We start from the raw sequence: 25,118 nt of genomic DNA on the forward strand, positions 1-25,118 counted from the left end.
AGGTCCCAAGTGACCAAAGATTAATAACTCTGCTTAATTACAGCCTAATTTTTTTCTAATACTGTGAGAGTAAATGACTTTTCAAGGAGACCTGACTGAGAGATGTGCACGATATTGGAACTCTCTTTGGGAAGAAGGCAAAATTAAATGGATCAAGGTTTAAAATCCAGGCAGAATTTGTGTGAGAGAAGCTCCGTGGTCTCTGCCTTTAGAGTAGGTGTGTTTTCAGGCCAGACAAACTTTCCATTGAGGTTAGCAGTGTTCAGTGTGGATCTGTCCCAGGGTGGTTACAGCCTCAGCTATCCCGGTTACGGAACATTTTCCTTGTGACATCACAGTGCTCCAAAGGAGATTATGAAGAGGAAGTGTAGAGTTACATGGTGTTTTGCCAGCACTAATTATACATTTTATTGTATAAATAAAACACATGAAGTTTCAGAATTCAGTTCCTGTTATCCAGAATAAACATTTGTTACTGATGGCTCTCTAGAAGGATCCCTGAGTTGTTGACTGTGCAGGTGAATTCGTATGTGATACAGTTTCTCTGTCTAAGCAACATGGGGGGACTTCCTCAGAAGCAGCAGATAGAACAACAAATGCTAAAAAAGGGAATCTCCTAGAAATAAGGAAGGAAGATAAAAAAAGAGATAAGAGAATAGAAGAGATTAAAAAAAGAAGAGATTGATTGGTGACAGTGTGAGGATTTCTAGAGGAATTTTTTTGAGCATCCTGGTTCTTGTTGACTATGGGAAATGAAGCCATTGAAGGGAAATAACTTGGTTCTTTCTGGGGCTGAGAGAGATAATAATCTCAGGCTGCCTCAAAAAAGACTTTTGAACAACTTCTTCCCTTATTTTGCAGTAGGAAATATGGCTACCAAATAAGTGTTATGTGTTCTGTAGAGCATCTCTTGCTTTTTGGGCATGTAACTGAAATACATGGGGATGTGCACACCCTCCCCACTGCCCACCTGAAAGACAAAAACTGGACCTCAGTGACAAGTTACCACCCTTGTGAAGGACACGTTGAAAATGCACACACTGCACAAGGCCTATGGATTTGAGCTGTGGTGCTGTGACTGTTAGTCCTTCCTGCTTCTCCATGTACCTGTGGACTCCTTTTGGAGTGCCAGCTCTGTGTGCAAGCTGTAGGATGCTCTTGGGATTGCGAGGGACAGTTGCTGCTTCTGAGTGGTACCTGGTGAAGGGGAGCTGATTGAGAGTGTTTGAAAAGCATGTGTCTGTGCAGAATACCTGTCTCCACCACCATGCTTGTCCTGGAGATTATACCTGCATTGTACCTGGGTTCTGCCTCTTGCTCAATCATCCCCCCTTCTCCTGGGACACAGGTGCTCAGCCTTTTAGAAAAGCAGTAAATCCATATAAAGTAAACAAGTTGCAGGTTGGTGTTGTCTGTGTCTCTGGTGCACGTCTAGGGAGAGGGGACAAAAATGGAGGAGAAATTCTCTTCTCCTGTCCTATTGAACTGAAAGACATTTTGCAGCTGTGTCATTAATTGTATAATTGTGTGACAACTGTCAGCACTGTAGAAACTCAAGCCTGTGCCATTTGCTTATTATTTCCCTGGTTCTCACAATTCTTCAGTTTTTACTATATCTTACAACATGTAGATTATGTAAAGTTCAGGAGAGGCTGAGTGAGAGCCAGCCATGTTTTCTACTTGCTGATTTTTTTCCTTTCATATTTTCAGTTTTTGTATTACCTTCTTGATATTTCCCATTTTTCTATGATAGAAATTCTTGTAAGGATTAAGCCTTAATGTTTAGGATTAGATAAAAGGATGTTGAGGGAAGGAGTCTGTTCTGTGCTTGGTGACACTGGTTTTGTGCATGGACAGCCTGCAATGTCTGGGAGGAGAAGCAGCTCCTGAACAAACTGCTCATGGACTAGATCTGCTAATGACAGATGGTTTGGGGTGGCAACTGCCTGGTAGTAAAATGACCAGGCCACTGAAACAAGATAGCAGAGAGATTTTTTTGGGCTTGGGAATTTGTATGAGGTTTCGTACAACTGATTCAAAAGAGCTTTTCAGTCTTGTACTGTGTTGCAGTTGATGCTGCCAAAGTGCAGCAATTGCCAGTCTCAGATCCCCTGAGTTTGGTTTTGACATGTTGCCTTAAGATTTACAGACTGAAACACATCGATTTGTTGCTTGTGCTGAGTTTCACCACACTGTTTCACTGTTATTAAATTGCCCCAGTGAAATATAAACTTAGAGCAAATTCACCTAAGCTGAATGCTTCCTTTCCTCTGATTTACACCAGCTTTGCCATGGGAAGTGAACCTGATAATCTCTCTTGCAGTATGTATGCAGGCATACAACAAATAGGCCCTAAATATGATTTATTTTTAATTCCTTCTCTAATGGAAGGCCTTGAGATATTAGGAACTAGGAAAAATCCTACTCTTCCATGTGGACATCCCTGAGAACAAAAGTGTTTAGAGTTCCCTAGGACCCACAGCAGTATTTCTTCCTTGCCTGCCTGTCTTCCCTGCCCTTGCAGAATTTGGCATGTGCTTTCTGTTGCAGTGATAGTAGGAGGTTTCTTGTAAAGCTTTGTGATTATTAAAGGCAGGCTTTGTTTTCTTTTTACTTTGCCTGCAGAGGTTGTGCTTTGGAGGATTGTCATCCTCTGAATAGCAAGGCTAGCAGCTTTCTTCTTCTTAAGAATAAAGATCTAATTTTGAAGATGTATGCAAATTTTGTGCTGAAGGAAGATATCTAATAAAATAAAGAATTTTCTGCCAGGACAAGCTGTGTATTTCTTTGTGGCTGCAGCTACTAGATGAAATGGATGAGAGGCTCCTAAAGCATCTGTATGTTGTAAATTACTGGGCTACATCCAGTGATAAAACTGGGTGTAAAATCCTGCTCCTAACTCCAGACAATTCTGGAGGGCACAGGTCCATATCATAACAGAACTGAGAGAGCTGAACTGTGAGGTGTGTGGTTGAGTTTTCCCCCCTGTCCTTTCAGATGCATTTCAGGCTGTTTCTCAATGGCTGTTGGCAGACTTCCAGCCTCTTGCTGCCTTGCTCAATCATCTGCAGTGTGAGCAGTTTAGTAACACACGAGAATTGCAGCAAGCATGAGGTGGTGTGCCTGCGTTGTGTGAAATATTCTGCTGTGCCCTGGGAAGGTCTGCCTGGAAATGGCTTTTGGGCTTACTGGTTAGTATGAATTTGAGTGCAAATCCACCACTAACTCCCAGCAGCTGACATCCCTAGCAGGGGATAAGTTTGTAGTAGTTGTTTTCTCTCTTTTGAGTTAGTTTTCTCACCAGTCCAAAGGAGAATGGAGTAATGTGGCATGAATTCTGAGAAGCTGCCCCTTTGTAGAAGAGCATTGCCTTTTTGGGACTCTCTAGAGGTAGCAGCTGCCACAGGGCAAAAAGAGGGTGTGATGAAAATCCAAACATGGCTACTGGAAGGATGCTATGCTTTTCATTTCTTCAGCCACGGTAGCTGACTTCCATCATCTCTTCTATGGATCTGATTTAGTATGGTTTTGGTAGGGAGGAGGCAATCTGCCAGCTTTCCAGTATTTCCTAAGGCAGCTGTCAGTCTCTCTCTCCTTGTTTCCCAGAAGAGATGGGAAGGAGCATGCAGACTATCTGTCAAGTATCTACCAAAGTAACTATCTGCAACTGGAGAGGCTTCTGGAGGGCTAGGTAATTATAAATGTTATTTCTTAGAAAAGAAAAACCAAGTTTTCTGAAGCCACTTCCTTTCAGTTGCTTCTTCCCTGGAAATATAGAAAAAAGAAAAGCTATCTGCTCCCCTTTTGGAAGTTGCCTGAATATTTGGCTGACTCTGGTGTGGAGCAAATGCTACAGATGTTCTACAGGTGCTAGGGGAGTGTGTTAAGATATTTACAGTTCAAATATCACAGAATCCCCTGAGCTGCAAGGGATCCATGAGGATCATCAGGTCCAACTCCTGACTCCATATAGGACAACCTAAAATTCTCAAACTTGTCAAAACTCAAAATTATTCACTATGAGGGTGAAGAGGCCCTGGCTCAGGTTGCCCAGAGAAGTTGTGGATCCTCTGTCACTGGAAGTGCTCAAGGCCAGGCTGGATGGGGCTCTGAGCAACCTGCTCCAGTGGAAGGTGTGCCTGCTCATGGCAGGGGAGTTGGAACAAGATGATCTTTCAGGTCTCTTCTAACCCAAACCAGTCTATGATTCTGTGATAATTGTCCCCATTTCTAAAGAACATCTTGTCACTCCCTGGCTGTATGTCAGTTCAGGATGGGAATCGGAGCTCTCCAAAAAGTTATAACTGTTTCTAGGTGTAAAGATTTTGGTGCTGTTTAATGCAACAATGACTTTGATGTTGAACTTCAATGTTGAATTCGGCTTCCATGAATGAATACAGAACATCAGACTGCTGCTTTGTCTGTCTGTTACAAGAAGTTGATTCTAATATCTGAGGTGCTTTTTCAGTGTTGCCTTTTTTAGTCTGTGGACATACATCACAAAATGGGGTAAATTTCAGAGATGACTTGACACCAGCCCAAGTTTTGTTACTCACTGATGAAAGGTAGACCATTCCTCAGTGGGTTTTTAGTGTGTTGCCATTTCTTTTTTGCCTAAGCAAATATGTTATTTGTCTATGCTCTACAGGAGGTCAGGCCAGACAGACCTAAAATACTTGTGGCCCTCCTAATCTTAAGAATGGAAAAAACCCCAATGGGAAGTCTTATATGCGGAGGTTTAGAGGCTTACATATTAAATGCAGATACTGAATGGTTTTCTCCCAAGTATCTTTTCAAATATCAACTTGTTGGGTTTTTTTTTCCCCAAAGAGCATGATTTGCATGGCACCTTTCATGGGCTGTAGTGCAGGTAGCTGGGATGCATGACCCAAAGCCGTCGTGTGAGCTCTCAACACAGCACAGCCAGCGTTGTCAGTAGAAATCTGTGCAGCAGGGTGCAGGATTCAACACAGGACAAAATATGTGAAATAAAAGTACTCAAAGCCAACAATGCTGCCTTCAGGAAGCTGCTTCAGGAGCTGTGGTGTGCTGAGGGAGAGAAAGGTGACAGGCACCCCAAAGTGGATAAGTGCTGTTGTCTTATCTTAACTGGAAGCCTTGCATGCCTTTCTGCTGGGGTGCTGGGTGATATGTATGGTTGGCATTACAAGTGCTTCCTGGAGGTGATTCATGCTATGGTTGGGTTGTTTCAAAAGAAGGTGGGAAAGCTTTATTCCTTTCTCAGGCCCATTTCCAGATCCTCTCTACTTACACTCAGCAGGGAGACCTGGAATGGCACAAATTGGCAGTTCAGCCTCACAGCTCTGGACTGGCACTGGTTCCAGCACATGCCTGATTATGTGACGAGCTAGCTCAGTGCTGGCCTGGAAGGAAACAGCTCATTGTTTTTTAGGCTCATTCTTTGCTGGATGAACAGGCTGAGTCAATATGTCACGTGCTCAAACACACAGTGGTGCTTGGGAATCACAGAGAGTGAAGGATACAGCATAGTGGAGGGATAGAAGGATACAGGCAGTGGGGATTGGTTCTCCAGCTTCCCTGCCCGCACCCTCTGAGAGGGATTGTCAGTGTTTCCAAAGAAGTGGGGTGTTCCTTGATTTTTGTGAGCATCTCTGACAAGGGCCTGAAAATGAGCCTGGTGGGGAATTGTCCAGGCTCCTATGGGACTCCTGGGGGAATCCTTACTGTTATGGGCAGTAAGTATCCTTCACCCCAGGTATCTGTCTGCTCGATGCTGCCCTTTGTGTGCTCTCAGATGGGCACAGCCTGTAGCATAAGGTCCATAAAATGGAGCCATGCTGTTTTATCTCTGGGAGAAAGGCAGTGGTATAAGGAAAAGGTCATTCTGACTTAGTGCTAGTGTAAACAGATTAAACCCTCCTCTTTATTTCTTCACAACATTTTTTTTTCCTTTGATTAATGTGGATAGATAGCACTCTTTACATGTTGTTTTGTACTGGTTTCAATTATCCATTTACATGGATAGCTGAGTAGAATAAGGTATTTCTTAATGAGTGCCAGTTCTAATGGGGATGTTCTCTTCCCTGGCACATTTTTCCAGGTGACTCCTTGAAGAAAATTGTCTGCAGAGATGGAAATATGTCTCTAACTGAAATAAATAAAAAAAAAAAAAAAGGATCTTCCAAAAGCACCAAAGCACAGTGAAGTTGCACTGAAGTATAGGGATAGCCAAGGATATTGCTACAGTGTATGCATCTGTAAGAAATTATCCTTTCTCATTGTGTTTGAAGCTGTTACAGAATTTCTTGTGCACAGAGGTGTTTTAAGCCCAAATGGCCATGGTGTATCTGGGGCTCCAAGTAAACATCATTCAGCCAGTGGATGGCAGGGATATTCACAAGGCTTTGCAATCTTTTGCTGGAGACAATTTCACCAGGAGTGCAGCTCTCAGTCAGGGGTGTGTGCTGGATAAATTATCAGTAGTGTTCAGATACCAGCTTTATCAAAAACAGTGCAAACTGAAGAAACAAGTGCCAGAAGCAGCTAACAAATACCTCCACAGTCTTTGTTCTTTGATTGAAGTCTTCTCTTTAAGCCTTTCTTTTTACAGGGGGGGTAACTGACCTTGAGTCTGAAACCCAGTGCTTCAGTGTCGGTGAGCAGCTGTTCTTTGAGCAGATAATACAAGTGTGTGGGAGACTGGCCCAGCCTGCCTTCTGTAAGCAGCATTAATCTGGGGAGGTGGAGGGTTGGTTCATACACAGGTGTGCCCACAGAGCCTGTTCATGGAGACCCAGGGACCTTGTGCTTTATGTAGCCATCAAACCTGGAAGCAGAGGTGTCTGTAACAGATGCAGGAGCTTCTCATAGTCTCGTGCTCAATCTCTGTCCTGAGAGTTTGGTTGTCACCTGTACCTTCTGGATTTTTCCTTTGTATTTCATAGCTGTTCACATTGCTGGGTTAAATCTCTTTTCTTGCAGGAAGAGTTAAACCATAGATCTTACATTTTGTCTGTCAATGATACATGTGCACATTTGGGGTTTATTGTTTCACCTCTATTCAGTTGCAGAGTTTTGGCATCCCACAGCATCACCAAAGGTGAGGCTGGACTTGCTGTCAAATCAGAATATTCCAGAGGGAGGCAAAAGCCCCACTGACAGAAATGTGAGTGGTAGATTAATCTCTTGTTTCAGGTTATCTCTACAACTGTTGGAATAATTTGATCTTTCTCTGTGGTGGTGACAAGCAGTCAGAGGGGCTGACAAGAGCAATTGCATTAAGCCTACTTAACCCTTGCTAATGCTGTGAGCCAGAGAGATTGCAGTATTGTCTGGCTGAGGCTTAAGCCAGTTCTTTAATATCAGGTACTTGAGTTCAGGTTTTGAGAGAGGATATAAACAAGAAGAAAGGGAAAACACCCAGTTTTATTTAATCACTCGAGTTGGTCTAGTTTTATGTTTTTGTTGCCTGTCGTGCTGAAGCAACACAGGCTACTTTTTAACAGAGAACAATCTGTGCTGCACACCCCATGTATGCTGCTCTGCTGCTCACAAGTGTAGATCTCCAATGTGTCATTCCCTCAAATGGAAAAGCTTGGAGAATCAATCACAATGGCAGCTCAGTGATCTGCCTTTACAGTACCTTCACAGCTTGCCTTTGCTGGATGCTGAGCCTGCACCGGACGTGCCAGCTGTTCTGGTGTCCCTTGGAGATCTTCCATTCATAAGATTGAGCTGGGCTGGTCTTACTTAGGCTTGCAGTCCTGTTGCCAGAAAACCGGATAGCTGGCTGTCATCCAGGTGCTAAAAGGGCTTTGCTGTCAGAGTTTTCTGAGCGTGGTGGTCTCCAGTGACATGGATTTGTGGAGTTGCTGTGGCAACCTGCATAGGTTTCCTCAAGCCCCTGCCTGGTTTCTGGTTTCCAAATTAGCTTTGTTATTCATCCCACTTTGGAGAAGGGACACTGGGGGCTGGGCCTTGGGGCAGTTTGCCTGCTGGAGAAGCAAAGCAGCCTCTGAAGAGGTGGGGGCACAGAGCTGATGGCTGCAGCGTGGTGCCTGCCTGCCTGCCCTCCAGCTGGGCACATGAACGAGAGCCTCTGCCTCTCTGCAGCCTCCCTGTTGCCTTTGCTTGCTTATTCCTGCTGTAGTTGTAGTTCAAAAGTAGTTAAAAGTTTTTGTGTCCTGGCCCCATTGCATTAGGTCAGACTGATTTGAAAACCCTATGCTGTTTTCATTTTAAGTGAAAAAAATATTGATAACTTAAGCAGAAACATTGCTTTCTTGCTTCAAGAGAGGTCATTCCTCTGAAGTTCATTTGAGTGGAATGTAATTCAAACAAAGCCTTGAGTGAAGCCCTTGGAAGGCAGAATTTTCCAAGCTTCTGAGGTAACTCAGGGCCTGATGCTTCCTAGCTGGAAGTCCATCCCACACCCTGGAGCATGCAGGCTGTGCAGAACTGTCCCTTTCACACCTGTGAGCTCAGTGTGCAGCTCTGTTGGCTCCACATACTTGCAAATGTTCTTCTTGAAGCTCCATACCTTCCCATGAGGATGCCTACAAGGTCCTGGGTGATTGTCTCTTCAGGTGTGAAAACGTGAAAGGGAGAAAATGAAACTTCCTATTTTATGTGGCTAGCTTTTAACAGGTAAGCAGCCTAATTAATTAAATGCTATACACAGTTCTAATATAGGATAATTAAGGGTTGGAGAGAGATAAAATGATTTTTTTTTCCTTTTAAATAATATTTTAAACACGTATTTTTATTATGATGCATCATGGGTTATTATATGCATATCTTGATTGAAATTTTCTCATCTTCTCAGGATCTGATCACCCATCCCAGCATAATAGTCTTGTTTTCCTGTTTCTTGTGAGGTGCCCAGCACTACTGCATACTTAGTGTTCAGGGCAAACTAAACATGAAGTGTCTATCAAAAGCTGTTCCAATTTTTATTTTCACTCTCACAGGTTCTGCATAACTGATATCCTGATTAAAATATAAATCTTGTAGTTTTTCCCCATTTATGTAAAGTTTAGTAGCAAGTGGAGAGAAGAAGATAAGCTTAGTGAAATGCTACTCGGAGTTCCATGACAGCAAGAGTTGCTTATATTTTGGGCTTGATATGTGCTTGGATCATGATCATAAGAGTTTAGAGTTGGACATTCTGGACTGTGGACAGCAGAAGTGCCTTTATATTGTCCAAGTGATGTGGTTCACTTAAAGTAACTTTTTACTTAACTTTACACAGCCTTGAGCCTGAGATATTCTGGGTATTGTATGTCTCTGATAAAAATAACAGAAGCAAATATGTGCTCAGGACTGGGATTGTTGCAGAGCTGATAGTGATCTCAGAAACCACAGGAGTGTCATGTTCCTCAGTTCCTAGATGGAGATGCCTTGAAATGCCTGTGTGAAGTGCTCCAGGGCATTATGAACCTGCAGGCTGCATGCTGCAGAGACCATACATGGATAAAGAAGAGCTGTTTGTTGAATGGTAACACAAGTCCTGATCTTCAGTCTGGGCACAGGACTGTACATGTTAGTGTCTGTACAGTTAACTCACTGTGAAGAGGGACTGTGTAGGGGAGCTCAAATGGCGTATTTGAATTGGGTTTGCAGCCCACCTTGGATCTCCTGGCTACCAAAAATACACCTGAGATCCCTGCTCAAACTGCTGTGGAGGTGATGAGAAATGTAGTGGATGAAGGGAGACTGGGGGTGATGCTGGGGGCAGAGAATTGCTTTTGCTTGTTTCTGCTTTTGCTCTTTGAGAGCAATCTTAAATATTTGTATTACATCTCATTGCATTCTGTGTTTTACTTGCCAAGACTGGTTACCTTAGTCACCAGGGCTGTGGTAACTAGGACAACAAGATTAAGCAGGCAAATGTAGAAATAATGGTAATAACTTTCTCAACTCTTCCTGCAATTGGCTTGTATGAACAAATATCCTGCATGTGGGTGACTTGTGTCAGCAGTCTGTTCTCCCTTTCTGCCTGACACATCCTGAAATCCTGCTGGTGACACTACCCTAATGGAGCTGTGGTGGTGCCCTCCTGCAGCTGGAATAAGCCTGTCAGGGCCATGTGAATGTTGCTGCCCACCTCCTTCCTGAGCGTGGCAGCCTGTGCTGGAGCTGGGACAGAGTGCAAGGGACACTAAAGGCCAGCTCTCAGGGCCAGCACCTCTGTGCTCACTAGCTTGGTGGCAGAGTCTGAGTGGGACCAGTATCTGCTGGGATGGGGAGGCTGCCTTACAGTGCTGGGGCAGCTGGTGGCTTCCATGCAGTCACTTTCCTCTAGAGATGTTGTCCTCTCCTGGAATAGTTATTTACATGTTGATTTATTTGCTCATTGTTGGACTGAGGAGGGTCTGGGAAATGGTAATTGTTGTTCTGTCTCTTATTCCTCAGGATACTGTTTGCACTATGGGTATAGTTGGAGGTCAGCTTTTGATGCAATTTTGCTTTGCTTTGAGAGCAGGCTGTTTCTATCTCACCAGGTAAACCCAAATCCTGACGTGGGACAATGAAGCTGTATCTCCCACCCCACCTTGGAAACATGTTGTTCCTGGGAGCTCTCTTGCTGTGTCTGCATCTTGTGTCTGCCCTTCCTGCAGTAACAAACCAGTGCTGTATTATCTCCTCTAGAAACCTCCCAGCTCCATGAATTTGGGATAGCAAGGCACTTGCCTAGTGTTCCTCACTGCTCTGTGCATTGTTTTCCTTCTGTTTTCCTTCTGTTTTTCACTGTTTTCCTTCTCCCTGCTTGTTTTTTCTACTCCCTGCTTGTTTTCTCCCAGCTGAACATGATATGGAGCTGCAGTGAGCACAGTAAAGGGATTCCCTGGATGCACAGGTCTCTTTTTGTGGGCACCCAGTGCAAGCTTAATAGGCTCTTTTGAACATTCTTGACAATCTCTGATTGATCTTTCATGTGGGGGAGGAGTAGGGTGATTGCATAGAAGGAGTTGTGCTAACAAAAGACCCTGTGCTTTGGTATCTGCCTTCCCTGGGGAACAGCTTCCTCTGCCTTTTCTCCATATGTGATTATCCTGAGGAGTGCATTCACCTCTCCTCTGAACTGGCAGCCCGTTTATAGCTGCAAGCAGCATTTCTATTAAGGAACTGTCAGATATTTCTGAACTAAGGTTTTGCTTTGAGTGGTACCCTTTTAGTTTTTCCAGATCCTGGGCCTTCAGTTAGGTTTTCTTCTCTGATGTTGCTTTCCCCTGACTTTTGTCCTCTTAAAAAATGTAACTGGCTGCAATTTCGTAGTCACTTGCGGTCTTATTTCTTGCCCTTTCTAACCACTGTTAGATAGAGTCAGATTCAAAGGTGTTCCCTCATGGCTGTTTTTAATACTTTTCAGTATTATTTTGGACTGGAACTAGCTTTTATTTCTTTTATAGTCGTGTTTTACAGTTTGATCAGTGAACCAAAAAAGCCATGCTTTTGTCTCTTCTGCTTCAGTTGGCTGGTGCAGAGCTTCCTGTGGGCCTGTCTCAAGGTAGTATGTGCACTGGCAAATGTTTTTCTGGGAGCCTGTGTACAAGAGCTGAGGTCAACTCATTTCAGAAATGCTTAATGACCTCCTGTATAAAATTCAGAGTACTTAGAGAGAAAACAAGGATGCTGCATCTGAACATATACAGGACAGCATATGCCCAGATAATGGACATAAGGAGTGCCTCTGTTGCACCAAGTGGTTTTGTGTGCACCTACTGTGCAGGAAATCCTTCACTATAGCCAGAGATTCCTGTGGGTTGGTGGCAAGGGTTGCTTGATAAATCACCTGTCCCTCCATTTCCTGAGTTCTTCAATAGGCTTTCTGGTGCTTCAGTGAGCACTACAAAATTGTGCTTTAAAAAGACAAAGTGGTTGGTAGGGTGTTGAACTTCTGAAGTATGTTACAAATTTAAATTTTCTTAGTGAGGGTGTGTTTGGATGGCTGCCTGTGCCCGGTGGGGCTGTAATACAGGATGTGGTGAGGAGGCACACCAAGTTATTTATGGACCCTTTTGCTAGGTGAAATATGTGCTGTGATAGCTCCTGGCTCTGCTTGCAGCTTGCTGAGAAGGTGAATAGGCACAGTGATCCTTGGAAAGAATGTCCTGTTCCACTGGGACAGTGTCCGGAAGCGAGCGGTTGCAGGTGCATGCAGTGTCATCTGTTCGGTCTGGGTGCTGCTTGCTGGGGTCCCCAAGGGCCCTGCCAGCCTGTGAGTGACTGTGTGACACTGCTGAGCCCAAGCTGCAGCACCTTGGAGAGTAGGGACAGTCTGCTGGACAGCCTGGCAGCCTGCTGGGAAATCTTGTGGTGCCAGTGAGCAGGAATGACTGTGGACAGCAGCTGCCTGCATGCTCTGCCTGGAGAGGGCTCTGAGGGGAAATTGCTGCTGCTGTGGTCCACTGGAGCTCAGACTGTTCCCTGGACACAATTACTTTTGCAGCATAGCTGGTTCATGCTTTTTGATGCCTGCTCCCAGAGAGCTTGATGTTACAGGTCAGTGGATCTGGACAAAAAGCAGTATTCTATTGCTGGTATGTTTTGGTAAGTACCATGGTATTCCTGAGCTTGGGAATTTAGTGTGAGCCATAGCAATGTGTATTGCCTTGTCACTCTCACTCCAGCTGCGTGGATTGTGTGGCATCCCTGCCTCAGAGAAGCATGCATAGCTGGGTAGAAACAGCCCAGAAGCTTGGTATTGCAGTAGTGTTTCAAGATGGATGTCTCTGCCGGGAGGGGCTATTTTTGAAGCTAACTGGTGAGGAGAAGCAGTGCACACTGGAGTGTTTGCAGGTACCTCTGTGCTAAAAGGAAAGCTGCTCTGTAGCACCAGGTAAGCTGCAGCTCCTTGCAGTGGAGTGTGGGATAGCTCTGGCATGGCTCTGTTAGTGACAGGCTGGAGTAGCCAAGTGTCTTTCTAGGCAAATCTCAGGTTTTTCATTCCGTCCTCTGATCTTGTTTTTGTCACTGACTGCACAGACTGATGGCTCTTCCATGATTTTAACAACTGCCCTTTCATAGCTTCCCCACTTCTCAGACAAGGGTTTGTTGTGTGTGGTCTGTGGCCTCACTGGTCTAGATCAGTGGCTTAAGAGATCTGTGCAGCAGAGAGGTTTATAAACCTGTTGGATAACAGCTCCTGGGCAGAGATCTGTACTGAATTCTGTCTGGAGAGAGGAGACTTCCTAGGAAAGGGAGGCTGGAATTGCTGATAGGCCATGCTCATCCTGTTTGGGAGTTTGAGGTTCTGGGGAGGTTTGGCATCACAGTGGCAGCTGCTCTTTCCTCCTACAGTAGGACTAACCACATTAGCAGGAATGTCCCCTGAGATCAGGGTAGGAAGGATGTGTATCTTGTGTGTAATCTGCTCTCCAGGCTGGCAGAACTCGTGGGAGCTGTCAGTCTGCAGCAGGGAGGATGAGGAGGAAGCAGTCCTCAAGTCAGGAGGTGGCATTTAGGTTATGTATTGATGTTGGCCATCTCTCTGTCTGCTGCCTGCAGTGTGCTATGCTTTTCCTCGACACAAATCCACAACACGAACAAGTACTAGGCCAGAGTGGTCCACTTCTTTTTGAGGCTGCCTGTGTTACTGAGTCTGAAACTCTGAGCTGTCTGTAGCTATGGAGCCTGTAAAGGACAGTTGTGCTTAGAGAGTTCTGCCTGGGAGCAGGAGGGAAGCATTACGTAATATAGGCTTATCTTTGACTGGTTTCTGCTATGGTGTTTGAATTGGTTTGAGAAAACACCATTTGTCTTGTTTAGAAACTGTTTGCTTGCAGAGATGCTGGCACACACTTGTCCATGTGAGGAGGCACGTCCAAACATCACAGGATGGTTCAGCAGGCTTGAGAAGGAGAGCACATATACTCTGGAGCTGTTGGCTGCAGGCCTAACCAGAGGGAATCCCAGAGATCTTTGCTGGTCTGAGAGCGTCACTGCTGTCTGTGCTTTGTGGGGTGCTGGAGGAAATGGAATACTCCTGTATGGCCTTGGCCAGTCATTTGTGTGAGTTTTTGCAGCTAGGCTTACTCTGTCCTGGTTTGGGATCTCATGACGTCTGCATTGGCCCTACTTGAGGCTTGAAGCAGCCTCACTATGCCATGGACAGCAAAGGAGAGGGATCTGGATGTTAGCTCTTAGCTCCTGTCCTCAGTAGCCATTCTTTCATTGGAAATGCAGTGTTATGAGTAGTTCAAGTCTTCAGTGTGCCTTGCTAGCATGGTAACATTTTGGCAGCACAAAAACAGCTGAAAGCCTGTAGTTGATATAGCTTTTAGGAAAGAGAAGTGCTCTGCACCGTGAGCTCAGCACTGCTGGTGGTCCATCTGCCACTCCTGGTGTGACTCCCTGGGTGTGGGGCTGGTGTACACTCAGTGATGCATGTTGGCTGATCTCCTTTAGCAAGCATGTTTCTAAAGCAAAACCTGTTATAATCTTCCCGTGAAGGAAACAGTGGCTGGTTCTGGAACAGTTTTGGCTGCAGTTTGGCTACACGTGTCAGATAGCAGTTTTGAAAACCCCGAGGAAGAGGATGATTTTGTACAGAGGGTGATTTGTTCAGTATTTAGAAAAGATTTTTATATTCTCTTAGATAAATCCAACAAATCTCTTCCATAATCCTGAGTGAATCTTAGTTCTTCCGGACAAAAACAGTGAATCCAGTACCTGTCTGCACTTTCCTTCCTTACACCTGGCTGCTTTCACACTGGTAGCAAGCAGCTCTGATGGCTGTTGCTGGTGATCAGTAGTAGCTACTGCTGCTGGCTGAGTCATGCGTAGTGTTGATGTCCTTATCCTTTCTCTGAACCTCCTTATCTCACTGGTGCACCTGACCCAGCCTGGAATGCCTGCCATGCCTTGTCCTGACTGTTGTGTCTCTTTGGGAAATGACTTGCCCTGTTCTTTGCCTCTGTTGAGAGAGGCTGCGTGCTGTCTCAGTGGTATTGCAGTGCTGTGAAATCCATCTCTGAGCACAGAGGAATGCTACGGGCCTGTGATGGAAGAGAAGATGCCTGGGAGGCCTCTGGGTGGCAGTCAGAACCCCTGGGCAGAGCCCTGTGTGGTCCCTGCAGTGGGTGGGAAAGCTGCTTCAGGGGTTTAATAGAGCAGCTGGGTGCTGACTAAACCAGAGATCGTCTGCGCAGAGAATAAAGAGTTAGACACTCTTCCAAGGACTGGTTGGAGCAGGGCAGGCCTGGTAAAGGTGCATACACAGTGAGATGGTGATGTTTGATGCAGTTAAGAATGGCCTGCCCGATCAGATGAGAACAGCAGGGCTGATGGTGTGGTTTTTCCCTTCTATGGGGATAGGAAAATGAAAAAAATGAGGTGCTCCAATTCAGTACAGTGGTGCTGAGGTCCCATTTAATGCACTGCACTGGCCTCTTTTCAGTGACTGCAGTCTGTCTTGAATGGCCATTCCAGAGGGGAAATGCTAACCAGGACACAAGGCTGTGAGGAAAACTCCAGGCAGTAGCAAGAAGCCAGCCAGGAAGAAAAGGAAAGGCAGATGTATCTGCTTGCAGGACACTGTTTTCTTCCCATTTGCCTCCTGACTGAGGATGAATTGCTTGATGATACCTTGCTCTTGGTAATGTATATCCTACTGATACTGTTATTTTTTTGCCCTCCCCAGCATGACTTTGCCTATCCTCCTCCCCTGTAGTGCAGCCAAGTTGCTGCTGTGAGGATAAGAAAACCTTTCCTTTGCTGCACCCTCAAAGACAAAAGGAAGGAGGGTGTCATCTGGTCCTCTGGGAAATCTGAGCTTTGGGTTTGGTCTGTCTAGGGGCACATGGAAGGGGATGGGATGATGGAGGGGAGGAATAGTCATGTGGGAAAACGGGCTGGATTTCTTGATGCAGGCGGAGCTGTAAGCTGTGAAATGCTTCATAGGAAAGGAAGGGACATAACCTGAGGAGGTTTTGTTTTCTGTGCTTCATGCTTTAGGATTTCCTTTGTGAATGTCGCTTGGGAATTGGGATAAGTCAAACCTACTGCAATTTGCAGTAACAGAACCCTGCTCTGGATCCAGCAGCAGGGCAGATGTGTGCTACTGGTAGCAAACTGCTGTCAGCCAGGATGCAGATGAGCCAAAATGTGTCTCTTATGGCAAGGAGAGGAATGCTGGTCAGCACCAGGGCTGTTGTGCTGCTCAGCACCTTGTGCATCTTGGCTGAGGGACCTGAGACCCAGCAGGTATTTGGTGGCTCTGCTGTAGCTCTTTCCTTGGTGATCCAGGAGGGTGCTGTCATATTTTTTGGCCTTTGCCTGTTACTGTGTTACACCTCTTCGGTGCAGCTTGCTTTACTTGCCCATCTCAGGCTGCAGCTGTTGCAGTGGCTTGAGGGCAGAGTGGCAAGAGTGTGCTGGCAAGCCCTGAGTCCTCTGTCTCTCTCTCCCTTGGGGAAGCTCTCAGAGCAGGCTGATGCTTTCCTCCCAATCCATCTGTAATTGGCTCACCTACCTGTGCTGGTGCCTGATCTGCAGAGCCTGATGAACCTGCTGCTGTCCCAGTTTATTGCTCTGTTTGCTGGCAACAGGGACTTGGTTTCTGAAAGTGGAGTAGGTCTCTCCTCCCCTGTGTGTGCATCGGTGGTGTCTCATTCAAACACACCACTCGGGGCTCGGGGAGGGTCTTGCTGTCAGGAGGCTGTGGCACATTTCGGGTGGCGTCTCACCGCTGGCACACAGTTTGTGTGCTCATCCCTTGACACCTGCTTTGGCCACTATCCGAGGTGGACTCTATGGATGGACACCTCTCTGATCACATCTGCTTTTACAAGCTGCCCCGTGCCACCGCCAGTCTGCAGAGCGTCCCGGGTTTGTGTCCAGGCCGGCTGCCTTCTGCCCTCTAGCGGGAACATGTTTTGGGAATAGGTGCTACTCCAGCGGTTCGGGGGGTACAGGAGCATCGGGAGCGTCCCGTGCCTTGTGAGCCCCGTGGAAATTCTGGCATCTTTCCAGAAGCCCAGTCTCAGAGTTTAATATCACCTTGAAGGGAAACCTGAGCTGTCAAAGTCAGGAAAAATATTGAAGAGCAGCTAAACTGACACTACTAAAGGCTTAGTCCACGTCTGTGCATCTAATAAAGGTGGTAGTGCTGACAAGGATGCACAGAGGGCCAGTGCTGGGAAAGGTGGATGTGTTCTAGCATGGAAACTACAGGAGGACCCAAGGTCCCTGGCTGCTGCCACTTGGAGAAATCAGTGCAAATGTGCAGGGAAACAGTCTTGTCCGGAGAATGAGCTGCCACTTACGAGTGATTGGTAAATCAAGCACTGAACAGCCCAGGATATCCGCAGAAAAAGAGAGCATTTCATGGGCTTGACCCTTAACTTGGGGATAAGGACTGACTCTGAGGCTGGGGCACAGAGTGGGGTTGGGCAGTGACTCTGGATGCACACTGGGCTTTTCTCCTGCCTTGTTCCAGCTGCAGTAAGCACTATGCCAAGAGCAGATTCTCCAGATGTTGCACATCAGTTGAAACACTGTTTTGTTATTTGGATGAGATTTTCTTTGGACTAGTACTTGCTTATAATAGTTTATATATAAATACTTTTGAAAAAGATCTAAAAGCATATTTTTATACATATACATTTATATAGGTAAGAGGGTGGTAAACATACAAATAATATTTGAAGACTTCCTCCAGAATGAGGAGGACTGTTGTCATTGCTCTTAAGAAGATTTGATTAGTTCTGTTCATACATTGAGGGCATCACCTGTGACCCAGTTTAGTGGCACAGTCAGAGCAGCAGAAAACCTACTTGCTTTTCGAAACAATATTAGTTTTTTTAACTGGGGAACACTTTCATTTTTTTCAAGGAGGAAGCTATGCAAAGATACTGCCCAAGCAGGAAATTGTTGCATAAGACTTTATATTGCCCCTTCAGTGAAAAGGAAAGCAAAAAACTATCTTTTGTTGTTGAAAAGAAAAAAAAGAAGTAGATTAGAAAATGCTACAATGTCCTCTTGCTGTGGTCTCTAGGAGGTAGAGGATTAGGTCCATTGAATCTGCAGAGAATTTTGACACTTTTACTGCACTGCAATAAAAATACCAAATGAATTGGTTCTTAGATAATATGTACATGATTTGGTATAACAAATAGCGATAAGAGTGCTTGTAAAAGCGATCATATACATCTGTGTATTGCTCTGGCAAAAAATGGGGACACAGTGCAGCTCTGGCCAGACTTTAGCTGTATCAAAGTTAAAATGTTTAGGATTTATTGTGAGGAAGGGATAGTGAACAATAGACCCAGGAAGAATAGAGACCATAATTAAGCTCCCATGTCTGCTTACAAAAAAGCAGATATGAGGATTTTTCAGAATCGTGGGATTTCATCGGCTGTGGTTTCCTGGGTTAGGGGAATTGACTAAGCCTCTGACAGAGGCAACCAATAATGAAAACACAGAACTTGTTGTATAGTGCTCAGAGAGGGAACAAGCTTTTAAAGAAATAACATGGTGTCTGCTCCTTCTCTTGGGCTCCCAGATTATAGAAATCCCTCCAATCTGTATGTACGTGAAGTGAAGATAGTGGAGTGATAATGCAGAAATTGTGACTGCACCTCAAACCAGTCACATATTATTCCACTCAACTTAATTCAATTGCATTGGGAAGACCAGCCTGTAGTAAATCACTGTCAGCATTAAAAATATTGGAGAAAGCTGCCTCTTTATCCTGGGACATCCCATAACAGTCCATGTTCCACGTGCTGTGGAAAAACTGCAGAGACAGCGTGTGACCAAGCTCTATTGCCACAGTGGGTCATGTACATACATAGGCATGAGCTGATCCTCCTAATGGCAGATAACATCATCTTAAAGGATGTGACTCATTGAATTCAGCAGGTCTCACACCTCTGCCTGATGATTTGAAGCTCCACTTTGAATATTGTGTTCAGTTTTGGGCCCCTCACTACACAAAAGACACTGAGGTGATGGAGCTTGTCTGGAGTTGGTGAAGGGTCTATGGAATTAAGTTTATGAGGAGTGCTTGAGACACCTGGGGCTGTTTGGCTTGGAGAAAAGGAGACTCAGGGTGACCTTATCACTCTCTACAGCTCCCTGAAAGGAGGTTGTACTGAGTTGGGGGTTGGTCTGTTTTCCCAGGTAACAAATGACAGGACAAGAGGACAAATGGCCTCAAGTTGCATCAGAGTATAGGTTGGATATTAGGAAAAATTCTTCACTGAAAGGGTGGAGAAGTGGTGCAATTAAGTGTTGGAATCACCAGCCCTGGAAGTATTCAGAAAACAGGTGGATGAGGCACTCGTGTACATGGGTTACAAAGTTAGTGGTGAACGTGCTCATGCTTTGTTAATGGTTTGATGATCTTAGAGGTCTTTTGCAACCTTAACAATTCTATGGTTCTCTGATGGAGAATATCACCTGTATGATGCACATTTTAAATAAACTACAGACTGATTTAACTGAAGTTCTCTTATATTACCCAAATCTAGTTATTTTTCCAGATAATTTGTCCTCCTACCTGCAAGGACAGCCTGCAAGGATGCTGTGGTGAGCCAGGTAAAAGCAATTGAAACAGAGCCACTCTTAGCAAGGATAAGTGCACAGGGAGCAGGATTAGTAGCCTTAGCACATGCAGCATCCTGGGAAGAGGAGAACGTCTCTGTGGACTCCTGATATGTTTTTGGGGTGTGTCAGGCAGCAGGAATATTATGGAAAGAATAGGGATTCTTCTCATCAACAGGACAGAGTATCTATCCCTTGGAGAAGAAATATTTAATTTGTTAGAATTAATACAGTTACCTGTGGTTCTGGATGGTCAGACAGGAAAGCTTCCTTAACAAAATTAAGTCACTGTGTGTCCTCTGTGACCTCTTGATTGGATAGTTTCGCAAACAACCGCTGGAGGCAGTGCTTTACTGCTGGCAGTGAATTTCACGAAATGCATACGTAAGAGCTTTCCCTTTCAAGAGAACTACAGGCCAGCTTGCTGAAAGCACAAGTATTTCAGTCAAACTTCAGAGCAAAAGCTTCAAATGTGTCATTTAGTCAGGGAAAGAAGGCAGCATTTTTTAAGATAATACCAGGGAACAGTGAGTACCTCTCCCCAGTAAATGACCAGTCGAGGAATGTAGGAGTACTGTGGTTCCAGGAGGCTGTCAGGCTGCCCTGTTGGAGCTCATTTTCCTTGTTGCTGTCAGTCATTGTTGCTCTCAGAATGTTACACAGACATATTTACCACGACTCGGAATAGCGGAGGTCCCTGCAGCAGTTCCATAGCTCAAGAACAGTTGCTACTTGTTCTCTTTAATTATAGGAGTAAGTAAATCCAGATTTATAATTTGTCTACCAAAAAGTGATTTTCAGGAATCACACTGTGATCAGTTCTGAACAAAACCATGGGGTAGTTGCCGTGGGATTTGGCTGAAATGTTCAGAGCAGCATCTGATCTCTGTGGATTGATCCTGTCCCGTAGATATCGGCAGAGATTAGTGTGGGACCCTCTGCTGCCCTGTACTGGCACTGGACACTCAGCACTGATGTAAATCTGGGTGATGCAGGGATTGGTTAAGTAACAGATCAAAAGAGGATCATCAGGGACAGCCAAGCTGCTTAAAAATTGTGTGCTCTTGTGCTGCAAGTACATTCAGACTCTAGAACATGCATGTTAATCCCTGTGGGAAGGGTTGTGGTATTTTAGAAAGCACTGTTTGGAGAAAGGTTGGAGCTGCAGGATGCAAGCTATACCTTTGAGTACCTTATGTCTTTGAGTGCTGCAGGGAGGAAGAAGACAGGGTGGAAGGGGGGAATCACCTCTGGCACATGCTGTGGAAAGGACATGGGGCAGACTACAGCATCTCTCACTGTGTAAAATAGATCTCGAAAGCTGGAGAGGGGTAGAAAGAGAAGAGTGCTGTATCAGAGATGGAAGAGCTGCCCAAGTGGGCAGAGCTGACCAGGAGGCATTCATTCTTCCCCTGGAAAAAAGACCATTTTTTACTGCCTCAGAGAGGAGCTTGAAGAGCTAATGAGTGAATTATTTTTTGATGTGTGTTTCTACAGCGAGAACAACTGTCAGGTGGAATTACAACCTTTCCACATGCTCCAGTTAAGACTGAATATCCTTATGTAAGTTTTAGTCTTTAAGAGATAACTTTTTCATGCAGGTAACTAGGTGACTAAATTAGTGCTGCAAAGAAAGTTTGAGTAGATGTGTTGTCCTTGTCTTACATGTTCAAGCCTCGTTTCTCTCCATGGCTTGTCTAGAGACAGTCACAATTAGCACTGGTTAGTGGTGGTTGTTAGCTAAGCTTAGCCTCTGCAAGCTTTCCTTCAGTACATCTGATGGAGTTGCTGTACCCCTTTTTCTGGGGAGAACTCAGTTGTCCCTCCTCCCCAGCCTGAGAGGTGCTTCTTTGTCTTTGGCCTTGCTCCCCACAGCTCACCTCTAACCATGCCTAAGTATTTCTGGGGAGGAAGAAACCTGCCTCAGGTAATAAGGTTTCTCCCTTCCTACAAGCAGAGGCTCAGAGGGAAAGGGTGGACAGAGATGGGACCACTTACTGTAGTGCTGGAGTGCACAGAGTACGAGAGCTTAGGGTCTGTGCTCTGGGTTTTGGCTGAAATAATGCAGCCATCTGGCAAACGAGTGTGCAGAAGTTCCCTGCACACCCAGCTTCCTGACTTCTGGTCTCTACCAGGAGGGACCAGAACATGAAGGGCAGAGCAGCAGGGTTGCAGTCACAGTCCAGGAAACCTTCTGCACAAGCTAAAATTATTTTAGAAGGGAGGACAGGGAGATGACAGGGAGATGAGTGCTTGCTAAGCCCTAAACCTGTCCTGCACTTTGGCTCTGTACTTCCCTTTTTACTGTCGTTCCATCTCTGGGAGTGTTCTACACTGCTGCTGTACATCACCATAGCAAGTGCAGGTTTTTTCCTTTAAAAGTAAATAAAGCAGGTATTCAGAGAGCACAGTGTGTCAGACAGAAAGGTAATTGGTAGCAGCCAAATCTGTTCTCCAGGGAGGGTGGCCTGACTCTCAGGTCCAGCATGCTGATATCCACAGAAGTCCAGGGAGCCAGACTCTGCAGCAACGCAGCCGTGGAGCACCGAGGGTAACTTGCAAAACATCAGCGTGCTCTTACTGCTGGCAAAGCCATGTCTGGCTTTGCTCCCTGACACAGAATTCCTTGCAAGTAGTCTCTATGGGAGTCCTGCTGCAGGCTCCTAGGCAGGAGATGGGAGTGGCTGGCTGTTCTCACTGGCACTGACTGTTCCTTTGAGCAGCAGAAGTAGCTCTTCTCACTTATCCTCAGGATCCTTCCTAGCTTTTTCCTGGAAGTGCCACTTACCATGCTGAGTCCCCAGGATTTGAGCTTGTCAGGGTGGCTGAAGCTGTATGAAACCTTCTGTGGGGCTGCATCCCAAGTCAGCTCTGTGTGGTACCGTGCAAGAGAATAGCTGAGTGATGTCTGCATGGGAACATTTGCCTTAACTAAGTCCAGGATAAGTGTGGATTTAAGTGCTTTGGTTTATAAATAAACAGTGCTGTGGCCAAGGTAGATTTAAGCAGAGCTGGCAACAGCGCTGCTTGGGAAGGGATCTCTTTACCACATGGCCTGCTGTTGGACTTCCTGTTGCATGCTAATCCCTTAAGCCTGCTTTAGCTCTGTTAATTTTTCTTCTTTCCTTTTTTCCCCGTTGGGCTGTCTCCGTGGCGCGTGAATGCCAGCGTTCCTAGGCCAAGCTTGTGCCTGCGACTGGGCCAAGCATCCAGGCTGCCTTCTGAGCACTGGGTACCATGTGGCAGGGCCCCAGGGATGGTGGTGCCTGAATGTGTCCCATTCTCTCTGTCTTACAGGCTCTGCAGTCTGCGCCTGAAGAAACTCACAGTGCTGAAAGAGCTGGACAAGGAGCTGAGCTCTGTGCTTATCGCTGTGAAGATTCAGGTAGGCTCCTCTCCTTGCTGCTGCCCGATGGCAGCAAGCCAAGCCCATCCTTGTGCCCTCTGTGAAGTGCTGGTCTGCATGTCCCTTGCCTAGTGCCAACCAACCCCTCTGTCTCAGTCAGCATGCTCAGGGAGATTTTGGCTCTCAGGCAGGTGGGAATGATGCCCCAGGGACAGCATCAAGATACCTGGTGCTGGCTTGTATCGGGAATGAATTTGGTTAGATATTGGGATGGAATCTGTCATGCCTCCCTGCCTGCCTCTGCCAAGACCCTCCTCTCAAATTGCTGTTTGGAGTTTGTCATCCTACTGTTCCCTACCCTTTAAGAGAGGATCAGTGCTGGATGGTTTCCAGCAGTGTCTTCCATCCAGATCACTCCCCGGGGAGTGAAGGGTGGGAAAGGAAGGGTGCAAGGGATCAGCATCTCTGTGCATAATGTTCTGCTGATATTTGTACCCTGTCTGATCTCTGATATCCCTTCCCTTTCCCTGCGCATCCCTACTAGGCCTGGTGCCTCTACTGTGAACCAGGCAGAAGGGAGGGGAGAGGATCTTTGTCACCAAGGGGGCAGGAATTTGCCACCATCCTGATATGTGCGATCCCTCCGCCCTCTCTGCTGCTTGTGGTGGAGCGATGTGTTCCTGGGGATGCAGGCACATCCTTTCCACGTGCCAAAGGACAGCATGGAAACAAAATGCATCTTGAGGAAGCTGTCCTGGCCACAGCTTCCCTGACCCAGCTAGGGTGCTGGTGTCCTTCCTTCGTTCTTGTCAGCTGGCACGAAAGCAGCTGATCCCGTTGAAAGCATCGTGGGTCGGCAGCTCAGCAGCTTTGTGCTCCCACAGAGCTCTTTGTGCTGCACACATTAGGATCTAAATCCTGGATTAATGCTGGAAGCTGCAGTATTAGTAGAGCTCTGTGAGCTGGAGTTTGCCTTCATGGCAGACCTGATTCACTTGCACAGAAGAAACTGAAAGCAAAATGTATGAAACCTGAGGCAGGGAGTGAGGACAGACGAGGAGGCTGTGGTCCACACACTATTGGTCAGTGTCCCACTTTGCTGGCATGTCCATCACTGTATGTATGGTGTCATTCAGGAGAGCTGAAAGCCCTGGAACCCCTGAGACCCGTGCCACTTTGGTGCAGGCTTTAGCAAGGAACCAACCTGAGCAGCAGAGAGCTGCCTGACTGGGCCTTGGAAATGTGGAAGCAATCCAGGCTGGGCCACAGCTGACAGCAGCCCTGACCAGGAATAGGGGGCTGGCAGCCAGCTGGGAGCTGTGGGTCCTACTTGAGTGGGAGGGCTGGAGTGGTCCCTGACTTCTCTCCTGTCAACCAAGTCAACCCAAGCTGAATGTGCTTCTCTGCACTGGGAAACCTTGGGTTCTTGTGCAGCCCACTTGTGCTGGGGCTGACGTGTGCTGAGTGTGCATGGCCTCAGCTCAGCCCTCACGCTGCAAATGTGGGACTGTGGAAGAGACTGCACAGTGGGACTCCAGCTCTCTCAAACAGACCATCCCCATCCCTGCCACAGGCCAATCTTGCACCCTGATGGCAAAAGAAATTAATAGGCCTCAGCAGTTTGAAGCCAGAGAGCCTTCTTGCTGCAGGGCTTCTTTTCCTGTTAGGGAATGGAGGCTGCATCCAGGGATTGAATTTAACCATGGTCACCTCCTCTCTGCATGGCCATGTAGCTGTGGCTGCATGCTGATGTAGACTTTCTGCAAAGCTAAAGAGAACAAGGAGAATGCTTTTGCCCACATTACCCCATGGCTCAGCATTCCTTGTGGGAGTGGGCTGAGTTTGTGTGCCTCCCTAGGCTGCTTTCCACCTGCCTGACCAGCTGCCTTGGCAGGGTTGGGGACTGCTGGAAGGCAGATGGAGGCTGTAGGCAGCTTCAGCACAGTGTGCCTACAGAGTGGCCTCAGATGGATCCATTCCTCCTGCTCCTCTCCTAGGTAACAGATGAGTCACACTAGTAAGAAACCGTTTGAAGGCTTTCCAATGAGCATTCCATCTTTTGGATGGAAACAGCTGATGTACATAATTTATAAATGACCTGAAAATTCCCAAGGGGGAAGCTGGGGACTAGAGGAAAGGAGAGCTGTATTTCTCTCGCTTCAGTAGTAGTTCTGTTAGGGTCAGGAAGTTGCTGCTTTGAAGGCAGATTGCATGGAAATAAAGCTCTGACCCTGCCTGGATG

The 25,118-nt window shown here is 46.2% G+C and overlaps 1 protein-coding gene across 2 annotated transcripts in view; it reads left to right on the forward strand.

Annotated features, from left to right (window-relative positions):
* The window catches only part of LOC121353916 (phosphofurin acidic cluster sorting protein 1-like), a 54,227-nt gene that overhangs the window by 11,315 nt on the left and 17,794 nt on the right, over positions 1-25,118 (forward strand). The window contains exons 1-2 of one of the 2 annotated variants that reach the window (XM_041468138.1): positions 12,470-12,486; positions 22,828-22,915. Coding sequence is in view for 1 of the 2 variants with exons in the window: in XM_041468137.1 (XP_041324071.1) it covers positions 22,828-22,915 (88 nt within the window). In the remaining variant the exon portion in view is untranslated. Of the gene's footprint in view, positions 1-12,469; positions 12,487-22,827; positions 22,916-25,118 lie in introns of those variants that run through there. The other variant, XM_041468137.1, reaches the window with a different exon arrangement.

Source organism: Pyrgilauda ruficollis, unplaced genomic scaffold (assembly GCF_017590135.1).
Source record: "Pyrgilauda ruficollis isolate IOZ18807 unplaced genomic scaffold, ASM1759013v1 scaffold211, whole genome shotgun sequence".
Classification (NCBI taxonomy): domain Eukaryota; kingdom Metazoa; phylum Chordata; class Aves; order Passeriformes; family Passeridae; genus Pyrgilauda; species Pyrgilauda ruficollis.